Source organism: Mya arenaria, chromosome 1 (assembly GCF_026914265.1).
Source record: "Mya arenaria isolate MELC-2E11 chromosome 1, ASM2691426v1".
Taxonomy (NCBI): Eukaryota; Metazoa; Mollusca; class Bivalvia; order Myida; family Myidae; genus Mya; species Mya arenaria.
This window is the reverse complement of record NC_069122.1, coordinates 7,977,612-8,000,640: the sequence shown is the minus strand read 5'-3', so window position 1 is coordinate 8,000,640 and position 23,029 is coordinate 7,977,612. Positions and strand designations below refer to the sequence as shown.

Here is a 23,029-nt window from a genome sequence, read left to right as displayed (position 1 = left end):
GTAGAGAATGACACTTGTGAAATCAACGATGAAAATTTTACAACTTTCATATTAGGACAACTTACAGGGTGCAATATTTATAGTTTGCAGTTCGCATGCACGCTTAGGAATCTGGTTTTATATTTTACTGTTTATATCTATTTATTTTCAAATTAGGTCTGCCTACTTGTTACCGCGCTCATAAGAATAAATGCCATGACAAAAACAACTCTTTTCTATACGGTATATGATATCTAGAAACACAGGTCACTAGTTTGATTGTACAAGGGGTTCGCACGGAAAAGGGCCATGGACCCTAGAGACACCCAAGTTTGTTCTTTTAACCTTTTTTAAATTCATTATTTGCCAAGCATCAGCAGTAGAGAATGACACTTGTGAAATCAACGATGAACACGTTGCAACCTTCATATTTGGGCAGGAGGTAATAAGAATGTTTTGTATTTTGCATGTACGGTTAAAATGTGCTTTAACATATATTTCATTTTTCATATTTATTATTTAAAAGCGCTAAATCCAATGTGAAAATATAAAAGAACCGTTCTAGCTAAATGTGTTGTTAGCTTTAACATATGAAAAAAGGATGTTGCGTCAACTGGCAACTTGAGACCAAATAATGTGTATGTTCAATAAAAAAAAATTCGGAGTGCAAAATCATTATCTGTCAAGCATAAACAGTAGAAAAAGACACTTGTGAAATCAACGATGAAAACATTCTAACTTGTTAGCTTTAACATATGAAAAAAGGACGTTGCGTCAACTGGCAACTTGAGACCAAATTATGGGTATGTTCAATAAAAAAAATCGGAGTGCAAAATCATTATCTGCCAAGCATAAGCAGTAGGAAAAGACACTTGTGAAATCAACGATGAAAACATTCTAACGCTGATATTTGGACAACTCCCAGGCTGCGATAGTATTTGTGTTGCATTTTGCATGTACGCTTAAGAATGTGTTTCAAGATGTATGTGATGTTTCATTTGTATTATTAAAAAGTGCCCAAATTCAGATCTTTGAAAATCGAGGCATCACCGAACATGTCACGAACAAAGATAAAATGTTCGATATACTTGTTTGCAAAAACGTAGGTCAACATTCAGGAAACACTATTAGTCAAGCCTCATAACATATGCATACACTGTTTCAGCTACTATGTTTAAATCAAAACGTTTATGATTAATAATGTCAAATAGTTAATATGATTTGTATATCTTAGTGCTTGAACAAAAACAATAAAAACAATACCTATATAAAAAGGAGAAAGTATTTTAACAACCAGTTAAAACAAGCAATTGTAGTAAAAACCTAAATATTTTGCGTTCCTCTTGGTAGTCTGTCAAACAGTTCTTTATACAGAGGCTAAAATTAAATATAAACAATGATATTTCGAAAGAAGTAAGCGCTTTTTGATACGCCAATTAAAGATTAATGTTGCGTGCCATGATAATTTAGACACGGACAACAAAAATACGGACATGAACTAATAAATAAATAAAAAAAACATAACGTATTCTATGACCGGGTGAAGAAACCAATGCATAAAAAATCAAGAATCTACGTTAGCTTATAAGAAACAACAACATAAAAACGTTTAACCGGTGCAACTTATCTCAGAGATGATACACTGCGGTTAAAGACTAGCAAAACAAAGGAAATGCATTCGAAACTATTCGAGTTCGATGCATTCGATAGTAGAAACGGAATTTATTAGGACATCATCTATAAATACAATACTTATTGTATTGTGAAACCATTTGTCTCCCAATAGAACCGAACTTAAAACAGAGGCAAGGATCATGAGGATCAGGAAACTCAATTGTCTGAATCATTTTAGTGCGTTTTCCGCTTTGCAAAGACACCTGTAGCTTCTTCAAAACATTAACAACTAACCAAACGTGTACAATTCGCCAAACGTTTCACATGTTACGATAAAGGAACGCGTCTAGGCTTCACGTTACGAGCAATAAAGGAAACGCATACAACCTTTGACTAAATTGGGATTCACATGATACAAACTAATATGGGACAGGCAAACAAAAAAACACAAAGAAACGCATTTTTTTTCCAATGTTAAATGATATGTTTAATATAGAAACGAAATGATGGACTGGAATGATTAGATATGAACATGTAAGCAAACTACAAGTCTAACAGTAATCGAACGTTAAGTTATGTTTCTATAAAGGCCCAGGTCGAACTATTGAACAAGATCTAATGAAATTTAAAAAAAAAGCATTCTGGAATATTCAGTATGGCAACGGTTTTAAAGGATACTTACTTTGAAAGTACAACTTATAGAATATATTAAATTCATTCACGCTCTTTGTTATTTATAAAGTAGTATTCCTGTTGAGAACGGAATGAATCCGGTTACATATTACAATTAACTCACAATTAAAATGAGTTTTCACGTAGTGCAGACTGAAGAAAATAAGTAACCCATGTATTGAAATAGAGAGTATTAGCAATGACGCGGTACTATATCAACAAAACCAGTATAATATACAAGTATTAACTTCGTCAGGACCATTGGTACATTCGCATTTTGACATTATGCTTTCTAACACTGACACTTTGTTCAAAACATAAATATGAAGTAACTTGAGCATGAAATGCTCGTGAACATAGAACAAGATGTATAGTATATAGTATTTTTGCAAGTTAGTGTTTGAAGAAGTAAAAGCTATCAAATGAAGAAGAGACACTTTTTGATTAATAATTATATGCTATCTCTCAATAGCACTTAAATACTTCAGTTTTTTATTCAAAATGCGTTTCATTTTGAGATGGGTGGCGTTTGTAGCTTTAGTTCCAAGATTGCTCCAATAATGTAAAGCATATCGATAATTTTAGCGTTTTGAATATAACTGCAGCAGCGACGAGGAATATGATGAATTTGAGTACAGTTAATCGCATGATTAAGCGTTTGTATTCATACATGTTATAGTCTTTCCTACGACTCCCAAGGATTTGTAGAGTCTTTCGCGAGATTTAGTGTTTTAAATAATAAATAAAAACGTCTTTTCTTCGACTCTCTAGAAATTATCTTCACAAATGTAGAGTTCTTCGCGTGATCTACCGTTTGTAGTAATAGAAATCGTCCCCTGGAGAATTCACGAAGAGTGCGTCCAGTTGTTCGCGGACTTCAGCAAAGCGTGGTCGTTTCTTTGAGTCGAATTCCCAACATTTCTGCATTACTTTGTACCATCTGAAATGTTAAATATTATTCAATGACTTAAAGCCTTTATTTCTTTAACGTTTCAGTTGACACCACAAGGCCTCAATGTCACTCCCTTTACGAGTGTGTATCAAGTGTGTACCAAGGGAAATGGTATTAACTAGATGTGATTGTATTGCTAACAAAATAAAATAAAGAACCTGCACGTTTTGATTGGACAAAAGGAAAACATGTTTTTGAAGGTAATTATTAATTCTTTATGAAGAGCATCGTAAAGTTTCGAACGTACGTCTCATCACACAGCTCCGGTTTCCCGAGACGTTCACCTTTCTTTAGGCGCTGGGGAAGATCACGGCTTTTACCTGTGTACGGCGTCTCACCTAGACATTGCAGAAGTTTTGCTTTAGTAAAGTATACATTATTTGGCTAATTTATTTAATATCCAGATTTTGGGTGAAATTTGGACCAGCATCGGTTTAAAGCTTAACTTTGCTACAGGCAATACATTTAAAATTAAATTATGTGTTTCTTTTTAGAAAAGTACATTATGTTCGAATCAAATGGCTCAGAATTTCAGTAATTACCGAGCGAGAAGATTTCCCAAAGAACTACAGCATACGACCAGACATCGCTCCTCTCGTTGGCTTTCTTTGTTGATTCCATACATTCAGGCGCCACCCATTTGATTGGGATACGTTCCTACATAAACAATTAAAATTGAAGCAATCCAAACGAAGTGTATTACAATAATGTACAATAATTCAAAACAAATTATTAATCGTTGATTGAATTTTGCAACGACAATTATATTGCTGTCGTAAAGGTCTAAATTTCATTTCAACTATAAGAAAAATAGCAGGACACTTATCCCTGGAGGTTCCAATGTACTATCAATGTTAGCTTTTGTCTGCATGATATACCGTCATTAAATCTGAGTAAAAGAGTAACCAAGGTTTGAGTAACTTTGTTTTACACATTGTTTTCGGAGGCACCAACTAATTACAGCCGGCCTATCCACTTGGGGTAACATTTGGTAATCACGTTTATCTTAAACGTGTTTTGTTGAAACAGATTAAAGTAGGGAGCTTAAACATATTGAAAATAATACATATTTTGACTTTGAAATTTAATATCACTTACACAACACATCAGCAATAAGTGTAACCAACTACACACGTATTCTCTGTGCATCTGCTACGGATCGAGCCTGCGACCCCTTGCTTTGCATGCATAATTTTAAAAGTTTATCCAACAGTATTAGGGCCACGATACATGTATATCCAATACGCAAATAGATAACCATAAAATAACCTTCTTTCCAGTTTCCGCGTCTCCTCCATCCTCCTCGCCAGCCGACTGGGGTCCAAATCCTGCAATCTTCGCCTCGTTCATGAAATTAAGGAGAATGTTTCGGGCAGCAAGACGTCGGTGTGTCACCTGGCGATAAAACGTTAAGGGAAGAAGGGTATAGCGCGTTTACAAGAATACAGCAGCTAGGCGTCATTGTATTACCCGATGATATTAATTTAAGGGAAGAAAGGACGTTTTTTACGTAAGGATTAAAACTCTTTAACTGGTCAAACTATCGCTGTATTGCTCTTGATTTAATTGTCTGAAAGGGAATGCAATAACTCCACAATTCTTTCACCAAATGCACTTTAATATTCAGTCGAGTCCGTAAGAGAAGTAAGAACACCTATGAATTAAACTACGAGTGCTTACCCCTCTAGAGGCAAGAAACTCCATGCCTTTGGCGATATCTAGTCCAAAGCGGAAGAGGTTTTCTTGCATTTCAACGTTCATGTTGGATTTGTTTTTCACGAGGTAATCCTTCATTGTTCCGTTTTCGCAAAACTCATAAATAATCATTGGACCCACTGAATTGAGAAAACAATTGAGTGCACAATTTGAGTCGACTTAAAAGTGATCACAACAAAAACTCATATTAAACAAGGTTATGATTCAAAACGTAGGAACATCTGATAGTTAAGCTTTATTAAAGATCAAGTTATGTTTCTCCAAATTCTACAATGACTCCGTCTACAAATATTGCAATGAAAACGGCAGGGATCAGTATCCAATTTCTTTCAAGCGGCATTAACTGCAGCAAAGGTCTGATGAGTGTTCATGATAATGTACATAGAACTATTCATCCGGCAAAACCCCTCATTATATAATAAAACAATGGAATATACAGGGACAACCCCAGTAGCCATTGTTTTATAAAAAACAACGTAAAGAGGCACATGGCCAAGCAAACGGCTAATTGTAATATCGTAGTATTGTTTCCGCCATTAACACTTATATACGCATGTCTTTAAACAACATATCAATGTCAGCTTCTACCATCATTCATTGATAAAGCTATTTTAATGGGTGTTTGGTCTGTGTGTGGTGTATGTACGTGTGTGTCTCTCATTCAGACTTTTTTGGGCCCTTGCCTTGTCACTTTAAATAGGATTTATTCATGCAATTTGACTACTGTGTTTGTCCCTGTAGTGCGTTATTGTATTTTTTCATCTAAACACAAATACTTTAAGAGTCGTACTTGTCACGTCATCCACTATCGCGCCGACAAACTTAATCACGTTCGGATGATCGCCAACTCTGTCGGAAGAGAAGTTTACCTTTGCCTTCATTAATAGTTCGTCATCCTTCGTGAAGTGCTCTGAAATTTCATCGAAGTAATGTTCAAGTGTTTATTAAATCGGTGTATAATTATATATAAAATTAATTATTTTATATCGAACCATACATATCAGGTGACTGCAGTGAAAATACTATCATACCCAAATTATGCTAATGTTAATGTGTCAGTAGAGTACTAAAGATTTGTATTCATCAATCTTAAATAACTTGTTGTCCAGCTTGTATTATTGGATTTATTTCAACAAAAGTGCATAGGTATTATAAAACTATAACGTACTAACATTTACAGAATGAATATCAGTACCTTTCAGAGTTTTAGCCACGACGTTTTGTCCATTGTAACGTGCTCGGTATATGTTTGCAAAATGTCCACTCTTTAAGAGCACGTCAAATGTAATCTGATCCCTACTAATGTAGCCTTTGCTAGATGTATTGAAGTCCATTCCCCCGTATAAGTACAACTCACTCTGTCGATTCTAAAATGGGCAAGCAAAGCAATCTTTTATTTAGAATTTTCTTCAGATAGTGTTGAATTTGTTGTTGCATTCTTAATTTTGTTACATATAGTAATTGACATTACTGTAGTAAACACCAATTCATCCAACCAAACTGCGTGTATACTCATGGGTATTATAATTATCATGCTGTGAAATGATTTCGATCTTAACAAATAACTTTTTAATATAAACTAGAACTCCGCGGATGTGTCGCCTGACTATTTATTGTCGACATTATAGCTGTTGGATTGGCATATTATTCATTTGTAGACAATGATGTTGCCATTTAACTTTCAACTGTAGGTGGCATTTGAACTGAAGGTAACAACGTAAAGCCGGACAAAAATTAACAACGAAATTTAACAAAGGGTGATAACTCTAAAAATATGGAAGCAAGAGTTACGTTTCTTATGCACTGCACTTACCCTCAATGAAATCTATCTAGCTATGAAGTTTCAAGTTGATACCTCTTATATTCTTCAAGATATGCCCCGGACAAAACTTTAAGCATTGAAATTAATAAATGGCAATTGATCTAAAAGTATAGAAGCAAGAGTAACAGTTCTTGTGCAAAGCACTTGCCCTCAATGAGATCTATCTACATATGAAATTTCAAGTTTATACCACTAATAGTTTACGAGATATGCACCGGACAAGTGAAAACAGGACGCGACCGCTGCCGCCACCGCCGCCACTGCCGCCGCCATCGACAAGAGTAACCCCTATATGTCGCCTAGTCAGGCGACACAAAAAAGACAATCGCTAGTTTTCAAGAAGAGATTCTCAAAATAAGAATTATGACAACACTCACATCATACGCATAGACCTTGTTCTCGTGTGAGTGTCCCTGAGTCTCAGGCGCAAACATTCTCGATTGACGTACACGCTTTGTAACAGCTCGACGTATCTCGCCCATTCTGCGTTGCGGTTGAACGTTGATGATTCCACGACGGGTGAGGACGAAGAGAACGAGAACAACCAAAGCGCACATCGAAAGTAAACCTGCATTTAATATAGAATCGTATATTTGTTAAAAGTTAAAATATATGGATTTTAAAAAAGAGCCATATGTACAGATATGCACGATTTCTTAAAACTTAGCAATTTAAAAGCATCGTGAAAGGCGCACAAGTTTCACGCGCAAAAAGAAATGCAGATAAATAAGTGTAAATGCAATGACTTAATCTCACATACAATAAAAACAATAAAATATCACGAACAATAATTGTCTCTATTTACAGCAATTAATAAGAAAAATAATGTTTAGATTTTGTAAACTTTAACAATAGCTGTTACTGCTTTGCTAGGTCGTTCGCGTAGACGGAATGTTTAGTATGACGTCAGATAATAAGCTGTTTCCGGTCATTGTCAAGTTGTTCTTTTCAATGAATGGTTGAGAAAGAATTACTGTAAGGTTTTCTTAACCAAATAATTACTTTTTAAAAGCTCTGGAAATAAATATTAAACTCTTTGTATAAATATAAGTAATGCACTGCGTTATTGATGTCAATATATGGGGCATATGAACGCAGTATGGCTGGTAAAAGTACGCATAATGTCCATTGGACTCCACGCACTTTGACTAGCTTAACTGCTTCATATCCCGATAATGAAACCAATCACACAATTCATTCCTTAATGAACAGTGATACGAGGAAAAAAGTGACCGACTTTATAAGTTTAGTTTGCTTAAAAAAACGTTGAATAGCGACCATCAACAATGGTTTGTTCTTTATGCTTTTGTGTACAATAACCTAATGTCGTAAACTCCTGTTCTGATGGCAAGTGTACTCATTGTTGTTCTATATTGCTCACTATTCAATTGTGCACATACCAACTATCATTCCAGCCACAGCGCCAGTAGAAACCCCTGCAGATGCGTTTTCTTGTTTAGCTGAAATATACAATTGTTTTCAGTGCATGGGAAGGTCAATGCCATTTCCGGAAAGCGAAACGTGCTCGGAGTGTTAACATTTAAATTTAATACTAATAGTACATCGGAGCCAAAATCAACGCAGCCACAACTGTAATCTGCTTCGCTCTCAAGTTCATAATATCAATAAGACACTTTTTTTAGCATAGACAGACTTAAGAAGCGTGTAATAATCGCAATATGCTTAATGCGTACGTACGAGTTACAACAGAAAGGTCTTCTCCGAATTGTTGAGCCGTTCCACCATCGGCCTTTATCTGTAGCCCTAGATTGTATTCAACTTCAGGGTCCAGTCCGAGAAAATCGAAAAAGCTTGCAGTGCTTCTAGTTTCAAAAGACTTAATTTGGATTTCGCCAGTTGAGTCCTAAAGTTTTGAAGATAATCAGTTTTTTAAGATTTTTACATACAACGATATTTCAAATTACACAACAAATATAAAGGATTTTTTAAAGCTTTATAAGATATCCATTGTTCAAATTAATATTTTTCTAATGCCCGACCTACACATATTATTAAACATGGGCATTTTTTTTTTACTTAAAATGAATGACCGAACTTATATTCTATTAAATAATAACATTTAATATAATAAGATGTATTTCTGTTTTTGTTTAATTAAGAGTTGGCCTCATTGAACAAGTTGAAGTTTTTTCATTGTTTAATTTCACAAAAACTTTCGACACGATACAAAAATATGGGACTCCAGACGTCTTTAATTTACATAATTAAGTTCCAAATACCTTAAACGTTAAAATAATAACAATGTCTGCTTTCCCGTAGCAAGATTCAGTTTCTGGCAGGTCCCATGCAAGCCGAAAGCCAGTGGGTGACTTGTTTTCAATTCTCATTTTCGTTGGACCATTATCTGTAGATTTAATACACTATTGTCTGCTAAAAGCACAAATTACATTCAAAGTATGACACAAAAAGACAGAGTATGGCTGCGACTGTCCACAGTATGAACATTATTAATTTGGTAAGAAAACACCACAAACGCATTTTAGTTTCGGCTAATGCGATATCTTATTTAATGATTAAAAAGAACCGGAAAGTAAACTATTCTACGTCTATTTAGGGTTAAATGGAATAAAATTGTAGCAAACGAGACGGTCGTTATTCTTAATTTTGGATGCATTTAAAATATTAAATAAACTTACATTTTTCCAAACCTTGGAGCTCTGTCAATGGACCCATCTGAAGATAATTGACAATTTATTCTTCATGGCGTTCTAATATTTAGCACCTGTCAAACTAACTGTATTGTATAGCCTGCGGTGTTGGTTCATCTGTTATACGCCTATGGTCTATCAGTGAGTTTTGCTTATACTGTAAAGCCAGTCATTGTTTTACATGGAGGACGAATGCACAGTTATTTTCAACGCTAATGACCTATCCACAGACATGAGCCCCAGTGATGTAAGCAATTTTGATTAGGTTTTGGGGAATGACACACAGCAATAAAAGAACCCAGAATAGAGCTAATCTGATTATTTGACAAGTCCACGTAAGTAGCGTTGTCACACAGGTCCTACGATTATCTCGAAACTAAAAAACAATCTAGCGAATGAGATTTAAGGTAAAGTAAACGGTCTTTACTGTGAATAAATTAGTTCGACTCGTTTCAATGTCAGCTTAGCAAAGTTGATTCCGAAGCTGAATTTTGTTTTGTTGGTAGTCAAGCAGACGGGCAAATTTCAACTGCCGTTATTGTGATAAAGTTGCAATGTCTTATTTCGCACTTTTGAAACGAGAAAGTCTAAAACGATTAAACTACTTAAAATGAGTAACAAATCGTACATCAAATACGGCGGTTGCTGTAAGCATTGCTTGATTGTATGCTGTAATCTCTAGCTCGCCTGAAGCTGACACCAGGTCTTCCTTGCTAACAGTCAGCCAGCAGTTGTCAATATCCACTTTCTGTGTTGGCAGAAGACACACTCCGTTCTGATCTAAACCGATACACCTTGGGTCTTCGTTGTTTTCCTGAATAGGACAAGAGCGCTATTAACTGATATTAAAAAGAAACATTAAAACGAGTTTCGCATTCACGCCTTGAAAGAAAATTTTTAGGAAAACTTTATACTTCTATAATGCATTTATGTTGTTTAATCGAAAGTACAAAAACTTGCCTGACAGTCTAAAACATTCTGTAATCTTGTTTTTTTTATATGTTACCCATGCCGTAAGGTTTGGGAGTGTAAACTTAACATGTTTCTCAATGAAACGAATTATGGAGACAATGTGAACATTTGATATGATTTGGTGTCTATGCGCAACTTTTCGTTGAGATTTCTAGACAAAAAAAGTCTAAAAAGGAATATAAAACAAGCAATGGACTCAAATTACCCCTCGACTGGCGTCTGTAAAATTTTGGTATGTGACAATATCATCCTTCCCAGGCGATTTGACTGTTAACTTTATTCCAATCTGGTGAACTCCACTTTGAAGATCAGCCGCCAAAAACATTGCTCTGAAAATTAAATGCTGTGCTTCTCATTCGATAAATTAGAGTCACGATTTGAATGGCTGTTTGTTTACAATAATTTGTTTATTTGCTATGTAAAGGAGTTACTTAATGCAGAAATGATTAGTTTAATATCAGTATCATATATCATAAAACCGACTTACATTTACACTAGCAAATAACAAAACGTAAAAGAATATAAATTACCTTGAAGAATGACTGTATGATCCATCAGCAACATTTAACTGAAGTTGATGATCAGAACTATTTCCACTTGAAATGGTCGGCGGAGATCCGTCAATTCTCATGAACGTCGAGTCCGTCTTTGTATTTCCCATAACGTCAGTAGCTCTGACCCATACGCGCAAGCGGTCGCCATCTACAAGAATTCTTTGCGTAGATGTTTGTTCACTAAGATCAACTTCTAACCAACCAATTGTAGGCGCCTGTTCCAATGCAGATTGATCGTAAACAACCTCATATTTGACGATGCCATGATAGTTGGGGATTGCTTGACGTGTCCGTTTACCCTCGTTGTCATCAAGAGAATCCGCTACAAACCTGGACGTGAATTCGTTAGTTAACAAGTGGTATATTGTTTTTCCTTTCATTACGTTGGTTATACAACAATTTGTAACTTTTTTAAAACTAAATTCATAAAGAGTGATTTGTTTTAAATAAAATACGCATTAAGTCTGCAAATACCCTGTTTAAATAAACATACATGTAGTAAACGCATAAGATACACTAAGTTAAAGATACGCAACATGTAAGACCAACACAAATTTGAAGCAAACTGTTCATATTTTGGAAACTTACTTTTGGCTCATCAATATACCGTCGTCTTCGAGTTCTTTAAATTGAATAGGATATTTCTCAATTTCAGCAAGGAATTTCCCATCTTCATGTAGTTGATTCGCAAAATGCCCAACCCATCTTACATTTACTGTTACTTTGTCATCTATCGAAAAAAGTAAAGAATTTGTTCATATTGAAACAGGAATAGGTATTAGCATCCTATGTTATAAAGATGTGTATTAACTACTTTCAACAGATGTTATCAATTTAAAGTATGGTTCACTATTTTTGGTCAAATTCCAAATGGAAATTCCAGTTTTAGTACAGTATTAGAAAGCATGAAATATACAATGCTTTCCTGTTTTCAAGTTATATTATGGAAGTACACAAAATTTTCAAAGTATTGAAGAAGGCGGTCTCGGTGAAATTGACGCTGTTCTTGGTAAAAACGGTGACACACAATATACGTCCTTTATCACATACTTTAGTGTTATTATACATCCATAAAATACTACAAACAGTATGTTGTTATTTAATTTATCCTGATAAAACACTAAGTCATACTCAATCATTCTAAAAGTACTATGGAGAAAATAAATCAAACAATGGCAAATAAAGGGAGAAGTAGCCAGTATTTTAACCAGGATCAAAAGGCATAGCGATCGAAGCAAAGCAAGTACCAAAAATTAAACAGCGCCATAAGTTAAACATTGTTTAGTTACTTTCATTATTGATAAAAACGTCTGACCCACCACGGTACGTTTAAACTAAATAAGGACTGAAAGGGGTAAAAGCTGTTTGCTGGCGCCCGACGTCACACTAACCTAAACCTTTATAAAATTATTGTATATAAGTAGCGTACCACCGACTGAAGGCGTTTGCCAGGCGTATCCAGTCTCCTTCACGGCACTTGATATGTACAGCTTTTTGTCCGGCTCAGAACTGATTGTTATTTCAGGTGTGGCATCGAACAAAACAAAGCGCCGAGCAATACGAGAATTATTGGCCATATCAGAAACCTTTAGCAGAACACTGAAACGAAATTATTGTAAGGATTTTTCTTTATCTGCTCTTACTCTCCATACATAAAACAATCCTTGCTATTATTTAAAATGAAAATAAAGATTACATTCATATAATGTCGGTTTAAACCCCCCATTTGATTAATATTTTACCGACAGTGCCAACGCGGTACCTAACAATCATTGATAAACCTACCTAGTTTTTTATATATAGTATGTATGCACTGTGCTGTGTGTGGAGTTTTGTTTCTTGTTTGTGATGTTATGTTGTATGTTCTATGTCTTTTGCGTTTACCCAGTGCCATTAAACCGGGTTTATGTTTAAACGTTTTGCTACTGAACTTTTTTCTGTATTTTTTTGCATAAATATTATAGGGGGACCTCATATTGAAAGTTTATGCAAACAAATAATACATACACAAAAACACACATACTTTTAACACTTGCACACATCACAAAACTTCTTTGCTGAGGCATTTTCTTTTAGCAACAATCTTTTTCTTGGCAAATGCAGATAAAAATCTACGGTGCCAAATAAGATGTCAAGATTTGCTGCCTTTCAGTATATAACTTAAAAAATTACGGTGACTGCTCCCTAGTCGCCTTAATGGTAGCCACTTCCCTCACCTAAACGCCTGCTGTATCTCTAGACAAAAACTACAGCGCCAAACAAAAGGTTCCGACCAGAAATCTTTCAGAAAAAAAACTTAAAAAGTGCAGTGACAGTTTCCTTGCCTCTATAATGGTAGGCACTGCCCTTACTTGAACGCATGCTTTGTCTCTCAGCACTACGCAAAGCCCCAAGTCCAAAATACTTTTTCACCTTCTAAATAACTTTCAACCCCTAAAACATTAAACACAAAACACCGCACCCTGAAAACCTAACGCCAAATGCGTTCATTTTGGAACAGATACAAAACTCTTCTCTTTTTTTAAACATTATATTTTTACAACGATTGTGAAGTACGTTATGATAACTTATACTAAGTCACTCTGGTTAGCATGATAATGCGCGAGAGTGTGGTTTTGGAGTGTGGGGGAAACCACTGTACCCGGAGAAAACCCACTGGTCCGGCTTGGTGACCACTAACTAAACTCACAGGCGCCCATGCCGGGAATCGAACCCGGGTCGCTTGGAAGTTAGTGCATTAACCAGTGCGCTAACCGGACAAGCTAAAACTCTTCGGCTTTGAAAGAACTGAGTTTTAGCATGTTAAGTTTTCAGGCTTCAAACGCCGACAGAAAGGATACGCCAGAAATCCACAAGATAAGAAGCTAGAATACTTACTTTTAAAGTGAATATCACTTTAATCCAATCTTTGTGAATAAACTTATGTTTCCTTTGACAGCACACATCAGTCCTCAACGCTAACACACAGAATATAGCTTTAAGCGACCCAAAGTGAGAACCAAAATAAATATCACTAAGTAAGTGAATGTCGCTTTTGTCAAATCAATGTGAAGTGTTTTCTGTTTAATCTCAGACTACCATTTTTTAAACCATACAGTCTGGCTAGTGGCGAGGTCAAACTAATAAAAAGTAAGCTTAACCTTGAATTTTAAGTGCAAGTAGTCATGAGTAATTGAATAATAGGAAAGGAACTTTAGAATTTGCGACTCACGCATGGCTCTATCAATCACTTTGAAGGAATGGTTTTTGCTTAATCTTCAGATGTAGGCAAACGTTTGTTTTTCGCAAAATCTCTTAAAATCAAACTTTATAACTAGTGTAAATCATTTAATGCTTAATCCTCCAATGTAGGCAAACGTTTGTTTTTCGCAAAATCTCTTAAAATCAAACTTTATAACTAGTGTAAATCATTTAATGTTATCTCTACCTTTCATGTTGAATACTTAGTTTTATTTCAATTAGTAATTAAACTTATATTATTATATTTTATAAATAGTGTTCGTCTGCAAAAAAGTGACCCTTTTTTACTGCAAAATCTCATTTAAGTTTAGGGAAATGAAAACCTCAATTTTTCTTCTATTTGATGTTTGTGTAACAGGAATAAATAAACTATATTTAACCTCTCAATAGATGAAACATATCTTCCTGTTCATAACTAATAACACAAACTAAGGGAGACAATCCTGACGTGGGCCCATTACACTTATTATACGAAAACCTAAAACTGTATTATTCGTAAAGGCATGGCCTGTAATAAGATTTTTAATAATAGCGGTCCATTTATTGAGCTTTGATGAATACCCTAAACAATATCAACAAACGAATGAACTATTTTGCTGTATTTAATGTATTATTTTGTATCTGTTAGATACGATTGCAGAAGGTCGGAAGCAGGTTAAATAGAGGAATAGTTTGTTGTTGAACAGATTTGAGAGAAATGGCTTTATCGTTTCCTAGATATCTGCTGATCCGGCCCCCCATTTCATCTTTCTTGAAAAAAGTTATTCAAGATTATGCTTTCTTTTTCTGCGACATGTTTATCAAATACTTCCGCTTCAAGTTTGTATCATAGCTCATTTACAGAATAATTATTGCTAATATTATATTATTGCGTCTTTATTTTAATTTGACATATTTGAGGATTGGTATTGAATTTATATTCAAATCCCGTTAGAACTTTCGTAGTTATGGTCCAGGAAAGTAGGTTTCTTACACACGTATGCACACCATAAGTCATAGTGGGTTTATAACAGCATTAATTTTACTGAATCTAGGATTATGGCACTTGTGCATATTTTCTATGCTTAAAGTTTCATTGAAATTTCGTCTCCTATTTTCAAGTTAATTGCTCTAAAGGGCAGAAATGGGCGGACGGAAGGACGGACAAAGCAGTGAATGTCCTCTCTCCCTTTCCACGGCAAGTATAATAAATGTTCAAACCTGTACATTCCAGGTTCGTCAGGGGTATACTGAGTAGACATAATACCAGCGGTATGATTCATTGTGATATGAAATACGGGGTCGATGGGTATGGCTTCTACTAGCCTATCATCTCTGTTGGGTGTAAGTTTGAAAATTTCCACGTAGTACTGCCACATGCCAGCCAACGCATCAGTCCAACCATCCCATGTGATGAAAATATGATCCTTGAAATAAAGGTGAATTTGCAATAAATTATTACACACTGTGAGGAATTCAACGATTTAAAATTAAGATTTCTTACGCAAGTTATCATTGTATTTATTGAAACGTCAGTGAAATGACAGTTTGTATAACGTACATGTATGTTTTCGTGTAAGTTTGATGGGCTCTCGTCTATTTCGGGATGTTTGTACCTAAATACTAGTAGTACATATTGATAACACTTACACTAGTAAACTCGTTTGCCACGTGAAGCAGTTTCTTAGAACATTGCATTAGCTCTTCAGAACAATGAGTTGGTGTTACGAAGTCGAATCGAAACTCCAACTGCAAAATAATTATTAGGGGATATTTACTATACAATGCCAGCTACAGCGAAAAGCCTACACGTCAACACTCCAGATAAATCATGTTAAGAGGTATAAGGAAGTGGGACCAAGCGATACTGTTATACACACACACACACACACACACACGCACACACGCACACAGGCACAAACGCACACAGACACACATACACACAGGCACACACGCACGCACACACACACACGCGCACACACAGACATAGTGCTTCAGCTTAAGGACGGTAAAGATCGGTTAATAAAAGGAAGCTCTATTGTGTTCACAACCTCAGTTATAGCAATTTTGAAACATTCAAGGGCTCAAATACAGTCATGCGTGGTCGGATGGTTTTCGAAAGGAACCGTGGTCTCATCTATGTTTACCTACCCTCTAATTTTGTGATCCTCAAAAACGAAATGGGGGCTTTATGGTGTTCACAAGCAAAACAAAATGTACAACTTTGACGATTTTAAGGGCCAAAATCTATTCATGCATTTATGGCTCTGACTGTACGTAAGTAACTGAGCTCTAACGGATATTTAAATTAATGAACTGTATGAGTTTGATTGATATACAATAACATCTGAAGGATTTATCGCGTTCACAAGCATTTGAATACGGATACAAAAAAGACAGATGGACCGACAACGGCCACACTGCCAGTGGTTTTGGCCAGTTAAGCTGAAATCATAAAATTGACGGCGTGACACCTGACTGCTTTTATTACGCTTTCACCTTGAATGTAAGCAGTGAAGTTGCTTTTACCTTTAAAGATACACGAAAAGAACACTACTTAAAAATATTACAAAAATATATTGCTAAATTTTATATTACATTTTGTCAGATGTTACAGACTACATGAAGACTTCAAAGTTTATTTGAACTGACATCAGTAACACTTGAGTACAAGTATTTATCTATCATTTACACATTTCACGAACGAGTTTGTTTTTTATATTAGACAGGGCTTCCAAATACTCACGATTTCCTCCGCCTTAAGACCAGTGTAATACTTTGTCGCAAACAGTCTGCCGCAATCATCCACATTAGATATCTTCTGATACCCGCCACTGCGAGATTGGAACTTGATTTGAAGACTGAAAAAAGGTTCAGTGTTTAAAGCATAAAGATTCGTTTCAAAAGATAAACTTGAATCAATTGAATGATTACATATTTTGGTCTGGTTTGACTAAAGATTAATCAAATAAAAGTACACTATACCAAATCGACCGAGACCTTTATATGATATGTGATGTAATTGTTTACTTGCATCGTTGTTTATAAAATAGCATGTTCAATTTCGATGGTAAGTTCTATAACAAAAATTTCGATTCCTTTATATCTTGGACACGTTCAATTACATTAATGTCAGCTGCTAAATCATAAACGTCCTCAAGCATTGACTCAAATACTTAAACATCAGCATGTGATAACAAATGACCAGGAAATTAATTCATAACATTATCGAAATAATCAGAACTGTATGTCAGGCTTAAACATCCCTTCATTATAACAAATGACAAATAAATAAATGTAAAATAATATGAAAATAATCAGAACTGTATGTGCAATTCTTACATATCACCATGTTCGATCAGTGTAACAAAGTTCTCGTCGCTAAGGATGCATGTGTCTTTCCCCACTGTGGGATTGTCTGATGATATTCCAGTCTGACACTCGTATGTTTTGTTAAAGGCAACGAGCCGTTCCTTCGAACTTCCTTAATGTAAAAAAATGCAAAATCAGTATTAATTAACAGTAAACAGTATGCGTGTTCCGAAAAGTGAATTCACTGTTTGACTACCTACATGATTTTGCACAAAACGCTTAGTTTACAATTGTTTGGAATGGACTGAATACACTTAAACGTTTGAAAACTTTACTACACGCTTTAATGTACCTATCATTATGATTTTTTTCCTGGATTGCTTCAATGTAAGCAACCGGTGGGTGTTAACTGTTGTGTTATTATGTTCGGTTTTAAGCAGATGTTTATGCTGTTTTATGATTAAACGTACCATCACGAGGAATTTTGGTGAGATTTGCTTCTATACTACTGCCTACGACGCCGATTTTACCATCATGCACATATACAGGTCTTAATGGCATGTCAGGAGTATCAATCATTACATCAAACTCAAAACGTAAGTAGTTGAAGCGCATTTGGTCGCTAAAATAATGAAAAAAGGAAAACAAGGCTTTTATTTCCTTTAACCTTCTACGTTCAAGCTGATATAATAAACACTGGGAAATACGAGGACATGCCAAGTATTTAATTTAACCAATGGAAAACGGATCAAAGATCAACAATCGACAAAAGAACACCACGTCTAAATACAACAAACAATACACAAAAATCACACTATAACCAGAGGGCGCCAGACCTCAAACTAGCCCAAACATGTATTCAACTATTTGAAGAGTCCTTTAAAATGATAAACAAGCGATGGTATCACGCCTTGACGGATTAAGGATCTGTGTTGCTCATAGTCTGAATTGTTAGATCAAATTTAACTTTACATCTTCAATGGTTTGGTTTCTATAATGCATGAACCCGAGATGAAGATTTGGAATACTATATTCTGGAGTTTTACAGAAGCTTTGTTGTTAATAATTAAATACACATCACGCCGATATCGTTATGACAAAAAATTACACTTAGAATGTACGATCAAGGACAATATGGATTGTGATTTCGCATTTTCAATTATACTGAACAAAACTTTTAAACCCACTGTTCATCTTTAAGGGACAGATCGTTTGTTTTGTTTTTATTATTTGACATCAGCAAATTCATAATAAAGTATAGGCTAGTGCGCTTAAGTACATGATAAAGGTGACCTACATCCAAATAAGGGTGAAATTGTTCTCATCTCTTCCAAGAACTGTAAACATGTACTGCGTCTTACTGTCTTCTCTTCTGATATGGGCAATCGATACATTACTGCTTGTGATGACTGGTCGGAATTCCTCCACAGTATTGTTTACTTTAATGCAATGGAATAAAATGCAGAGGTAGATGATTGTAGGATATAAAAAGAAAATAATAAATGATGGAATGTGTAACAAAAGTAAAAAACATGTAAACGGAAGAAAACTATAACATGCCTCAATAATCACCGCAATAGATGCAAATGTCGAGTCAAGATCTTAAAAGCTACTTACTATTAATACAGCCGTCGCTTGAGTTTGTCATGTAGAAGCCGGTCTCGCATGCGCACGTATCATTTCTACAATCTCCAGGATAGCATGGTCGTTGGTAAGAACAAGACTCTGCGATAATAACCATACTTGAATGTGTTAACTTGATGAATATAATGTTAGATTACTAACCACTGGGAAAATGCTGTTACCGGTAGGTTAACCGCCCGTACCGAGTATCTGGGGCAAATACATCACTTAGAATCTCATTATATGGCCATGTTTCCTTTAACTTCTCATCAACGAACAATATATTCAAGACTTTTCGAACCAAGTTATTGCTAACCCTAAGCTTAAAAGTTTTACTAATTCAGTACTAAACAGTATCTTAAGTTGGGCCTGTAGTTGTTTGGTTTTTTTTTCTCCAACTTAATAAAATTGAAAAAAGGCAGTTCTTAAAGGCGTCTAATACAATTAAAAATGAGATTAAGTTGACTCCAATTGGTGTTTGTTTGACAATTACTATTATTCTACATCGTAGATATTAACCCAATAAAACAAAGGATATAAATTTCCGTACTGTTATTTACCAAAAAACAAGCAAACGAAAATGAGTCCGTTCGTTAAATCGTATTAAGTCGTGTATAGGTCCTCGATCCATCATACCTTATCTTATTTGAAAAAAAACAACAGCCCCAGCTTTAAGTAGAACACATTCTTACGTGTCTGGCATGTTAATCCTGTAGCCACACTCCCACAGTCACACTCATTGGGCTTAACGCAAACACCGCCATGCTGACAACTTGGTCGACAGATCGCTGAATAAGATTTCAAGAACAAAAGATGGTGAAAAGATTTTTTCCTTTCGGATATATCGCCTGTACCAAATACAAAACAGCAGTCTATGTTCAGATATTTTAAATATCAAATGATATCATTTAGTTTGTTTGCTAATCTGGCCACTCAAAAGTAATATTTTACTATCTGACTTTATTTCGTTTTATTTGTTATTAATTTAACTTCAATTATTTAGCTGGAATTTTCAGCGCATTGTGGATTCAAGAATAAATAGAGCACTTTTTTCAAAGAAAATCAAATTCGTAGTTTTATTTATTGGATTCACTAATAAAACTCGTACGTGGTACATAATTATGAGTCTTCCCTTTAGGAATTAACACTTACGTATATCACAATTCCGAGGTGTACTAGTGGTCCATCCAGGTTGACAGGAGTATGACCAACCATAAACCGCGCGATCATAATAACTGGTTTGTCCACACCTGTAATATGTTGAAAATTTGACCACTGTTGTCATTCCAAGTATCATAAGGGCAAAGGTAAAAGTCTCCGCATGACAGTAGTGGTAAGTATACTATATGCATTTCTGGTCCCACCTCTTACCAGAGCTAATTTATCTGAGTCCAAACCCATTTTAAAGAATGGAATGTTTTAGTACTGCGTTTAATCGTTTTATAAAAACATTCGACTCATGTAAATGGAGTCTTACGAACTTCACGATTATCTGTGCACTGGCCAAACATGTTCATACACTGATTGACCATAATTTTAACATATTCACAGACTATATGCGTCATCGATGAGAGAATTTACACACAAAATAATAATAAGAAAAAAAAACGGTTGTCCGGTTAGCGCAGTGCATAGCGCACTGCTTCTCACCTAGGCGACTCGGGTTCGATTCTCGGCTCGGGTGCATGTGAGTTTGGTTCGTGATCACCAAGCCGGACAAGTGGGTTTCCTTCGGTCTCTCCGGTTTTCCCCACAACACAAAACCACGATTTCGCGTGAAATCGGGCCAACGAGAGTGATTAATATAATGTTGTAATAATTTGTTCAACAATCGTTGTAAAATAAATATGTTTAAACTAAGAAAGAAACAAAGGAAAATAAGTTATCTTTAAAAGACTGTAGACTCACGAATGTATCCGGTCACATCCACTCGGTCCGCATTGATGGGGAGGATAATACCAGGAACGACAATACCAGACTTTTATGTAATGCCACCCATACTTAGCATCGATATTCCTGAAATAATATTGTTTATTTCAAATGAAAAATAACTCGGTTATGAAACGAATAATGTATGTTGATGTTGTGATTTGTAACTGCCAAATCGCATGAATACCTTCCACACAGTGCATGTGTTCTTTTTTCAAAAACAACCATTACAACTATCATCAATCAAACAGGGTAAACCCAAGTTATGAATTGACAAAACTATGCGTCTTCATGTGATTTTAACTGAACATATACCAATGAAACGAAATCTTTAATGTCTCAGGTTTGGTCCATTTGAGGTCAAATTTGGTTTCGTTTAAATATGAAAATAAATATTCTTAACTTCCATGAGCCCCAGGGGCCCGTTACAAAAATATATTAGATCTTAGTCGTAAATTGTAATTATCTTAGTGTCATGATTCCGTTATTTGCTGCATAATTGTTTGAATGTAAAAAACATTAAAATATATTATTGTAATGGGCCCCTGGGTTTAGAATATTTTTTTTTTCATATTTAAACGAAACCAGTTGTTTATAAGATCATCTGAAGAATAAGACAGGATTGGACCGAATCTTGCACTTAAGATGCAGCATGACATTTCGATACTTAAATCATATACTTTTAATTAACATCATAAGAATAAACTCAATATTTATTGATGCAATCCTAAGATATAGAAGTAAGTATATATATGATGTTCCGTTTTGGGGTGGTTCATTTTGTAGCAGCAAGCGATTGCACGGTACCTATTTATTAATTTAAGTATCCAATTAGCCATGTTTAGTATGTTCAAATATAAACCAGACGTAACAAAGACACCATATTGATGATAACAGTATTAAATATACATATACAGCAAAAAGGTGGATAATCCAAATAATCCCAACTATGAAGTCGAGACAATTATTATAAAAAAACTAACGAGTCAATTCTATTCACGATGAAGAAGGCGCTTATAAAAAATTGGCCCTCACCTAAACTTTTTGTGGTAATTTAGAATCATTTAGTTTGTACTAATGACACATTCAAAAAGCAAACGAGCAATGACTATACTGTTTCGTCCAACCAAACAGTTGCATCATTCAATCTTTTACTTTGAATAAATTAACATGCGGCAAAGAACAAAGCGTTGCGTTAATTAACACAAGCTTTATTGAAACTTCAATTTTGGATTCATGTTATAAGCACATGGAAAACAAATCATTAGAAATAACAACATCTAATGTAAAGCGGTTAGAGCAAAATATTTGCAACTAACAAGCTGCTAATTTATAAATAATTTTACACCTACCCAATCCACTTCTCCTCTGACGTTACCAAAGTAACAGTCAACGCAGCAAACACAACAAGTCCTAAACACAACACGCGCAACATTTTCAGGTTGTAACAATTTGTTCACATTAACAAAACATTTTCGGGAGTATTCGAAAAGGTAGTTTTTATCCAACCCGAGAACGAGAGCTATTGCGCCTCAAACTAGCTCTTTGGGCGGAAGAACGGACTGAATTTATACATATGGATGAGGAAGTTTTGTAAGTAGGTCAACAAAACGGGAATTTTGATTTGCAAAGGCGGAGCATGTCTCTGCAAAGGTGCAGACGATAGTTTTACATAAGCCTGATTGGTTACGTATAGTTTTTACGATGAAATCTTAGATTAAACGATATGATGTGTGTAAGGCTTGGCTGACTTCCGTCTACATGTGCAAGGCATGAGAGAGTGAAATACCATTACCTCAGCACAAAAAGGATTAAAAATATTTGGTGTTAAACTACATAGAAACTTATATAAGAATCATTAAACTATTATTTTATTCACATTGGAAACGTCAGTCTGCGAAGTGACAAAGTCTGCTGCTTTAAGCAAACCATCAAAAATAATATATTATATATGTCCGAATATGATTCAACTAGCTAGAATATAGGCACTGATCTA

General features: G+C 35.2%; 1 protein-coding gene across 1 annotated transcript; it reads right to left on the bottom strand.

Moving 5' to 3' along the window:
* Positions 1 to 1,765: 1,765 nt before the first annotated feature.
* On the bottom strand, positions 1,766 to 22,551 carry LOC128231640 (uncharacterized). Its single transcript, XM_052944681.1, has 28 exons — positions 22,386 to 22,551; positions 21,013 to 21,120; positions 20,257 to 20,354; positions 19,797 to 19,892; positions 19,099 to 19,206; positions 18,779 to 18,920; positions 17,952 to 18,103; positions 17,512 to 17,653; positions 16,916 to 17,030; positions 15,820 to 15,918; positions 15,391 to 15,596; positions 12,380 to 12,549; positions 11,539 to 11,680; positions 10,927 to 11,280; positions 10,602 to 10,725; positions 10,053 to 10,238; positions 9,413 to 9,449; positions 8,996 to 9,120; positions 8,454 to 8,619; positions 8,156 to 8,215; positions 7,133 to 7,323; positions 6,129 to 6,300; positions 5,724 to 5,843; positions 4,898 to 5,052; positions 4,487 to 4,612; positions 3,760 to 3,874; positions 3,465 to 3,555; positions 1,766 to 3,205 (listed from the first exon to the last, which is right to left on the bottom strand). The coding sequence occupies exons 1-28, from the start codon at positions 22,466 to 22,468 to the stop codon at positions 3,073 to 3,075; spliced, it is 3,816 nt and encodes a 1,271-aa protein (XP_052800641.1). The 5' UTR covers positions 22,469 to 22,551; the 3' UTR covers positions 1,766 to 3,072.
* Between the last annotated feature and the right edge of the window lie 478 nt (positions 22,552 to 23,029).

Excerpts from the sequence above, each read along its gene's own strand:
- LOC128231640 (XM_052944681.1), bottom strand. The coding sequence starts at position 22,468 with ATGTTGCGCGTGTTGTGTTTAGGACTTGTTGTGTTTGCTGCGTTGACT. Across the intron at positions 17,654-17,951 it reads CACCAAAATTCCTCGTGATG|GAAGTTCGAAGGAACGGCTC; the intron begins GTACGTTTAATC and ends TTTTACATTAAG. Across the intron at positions 9,121-9,412 it reads GCTCCAAGGTTTGGAAAAAT|ATAATGGTCCAACGAAAATG; the intron begins GTAAGTTTATTT and ends TTAAATCTACAG.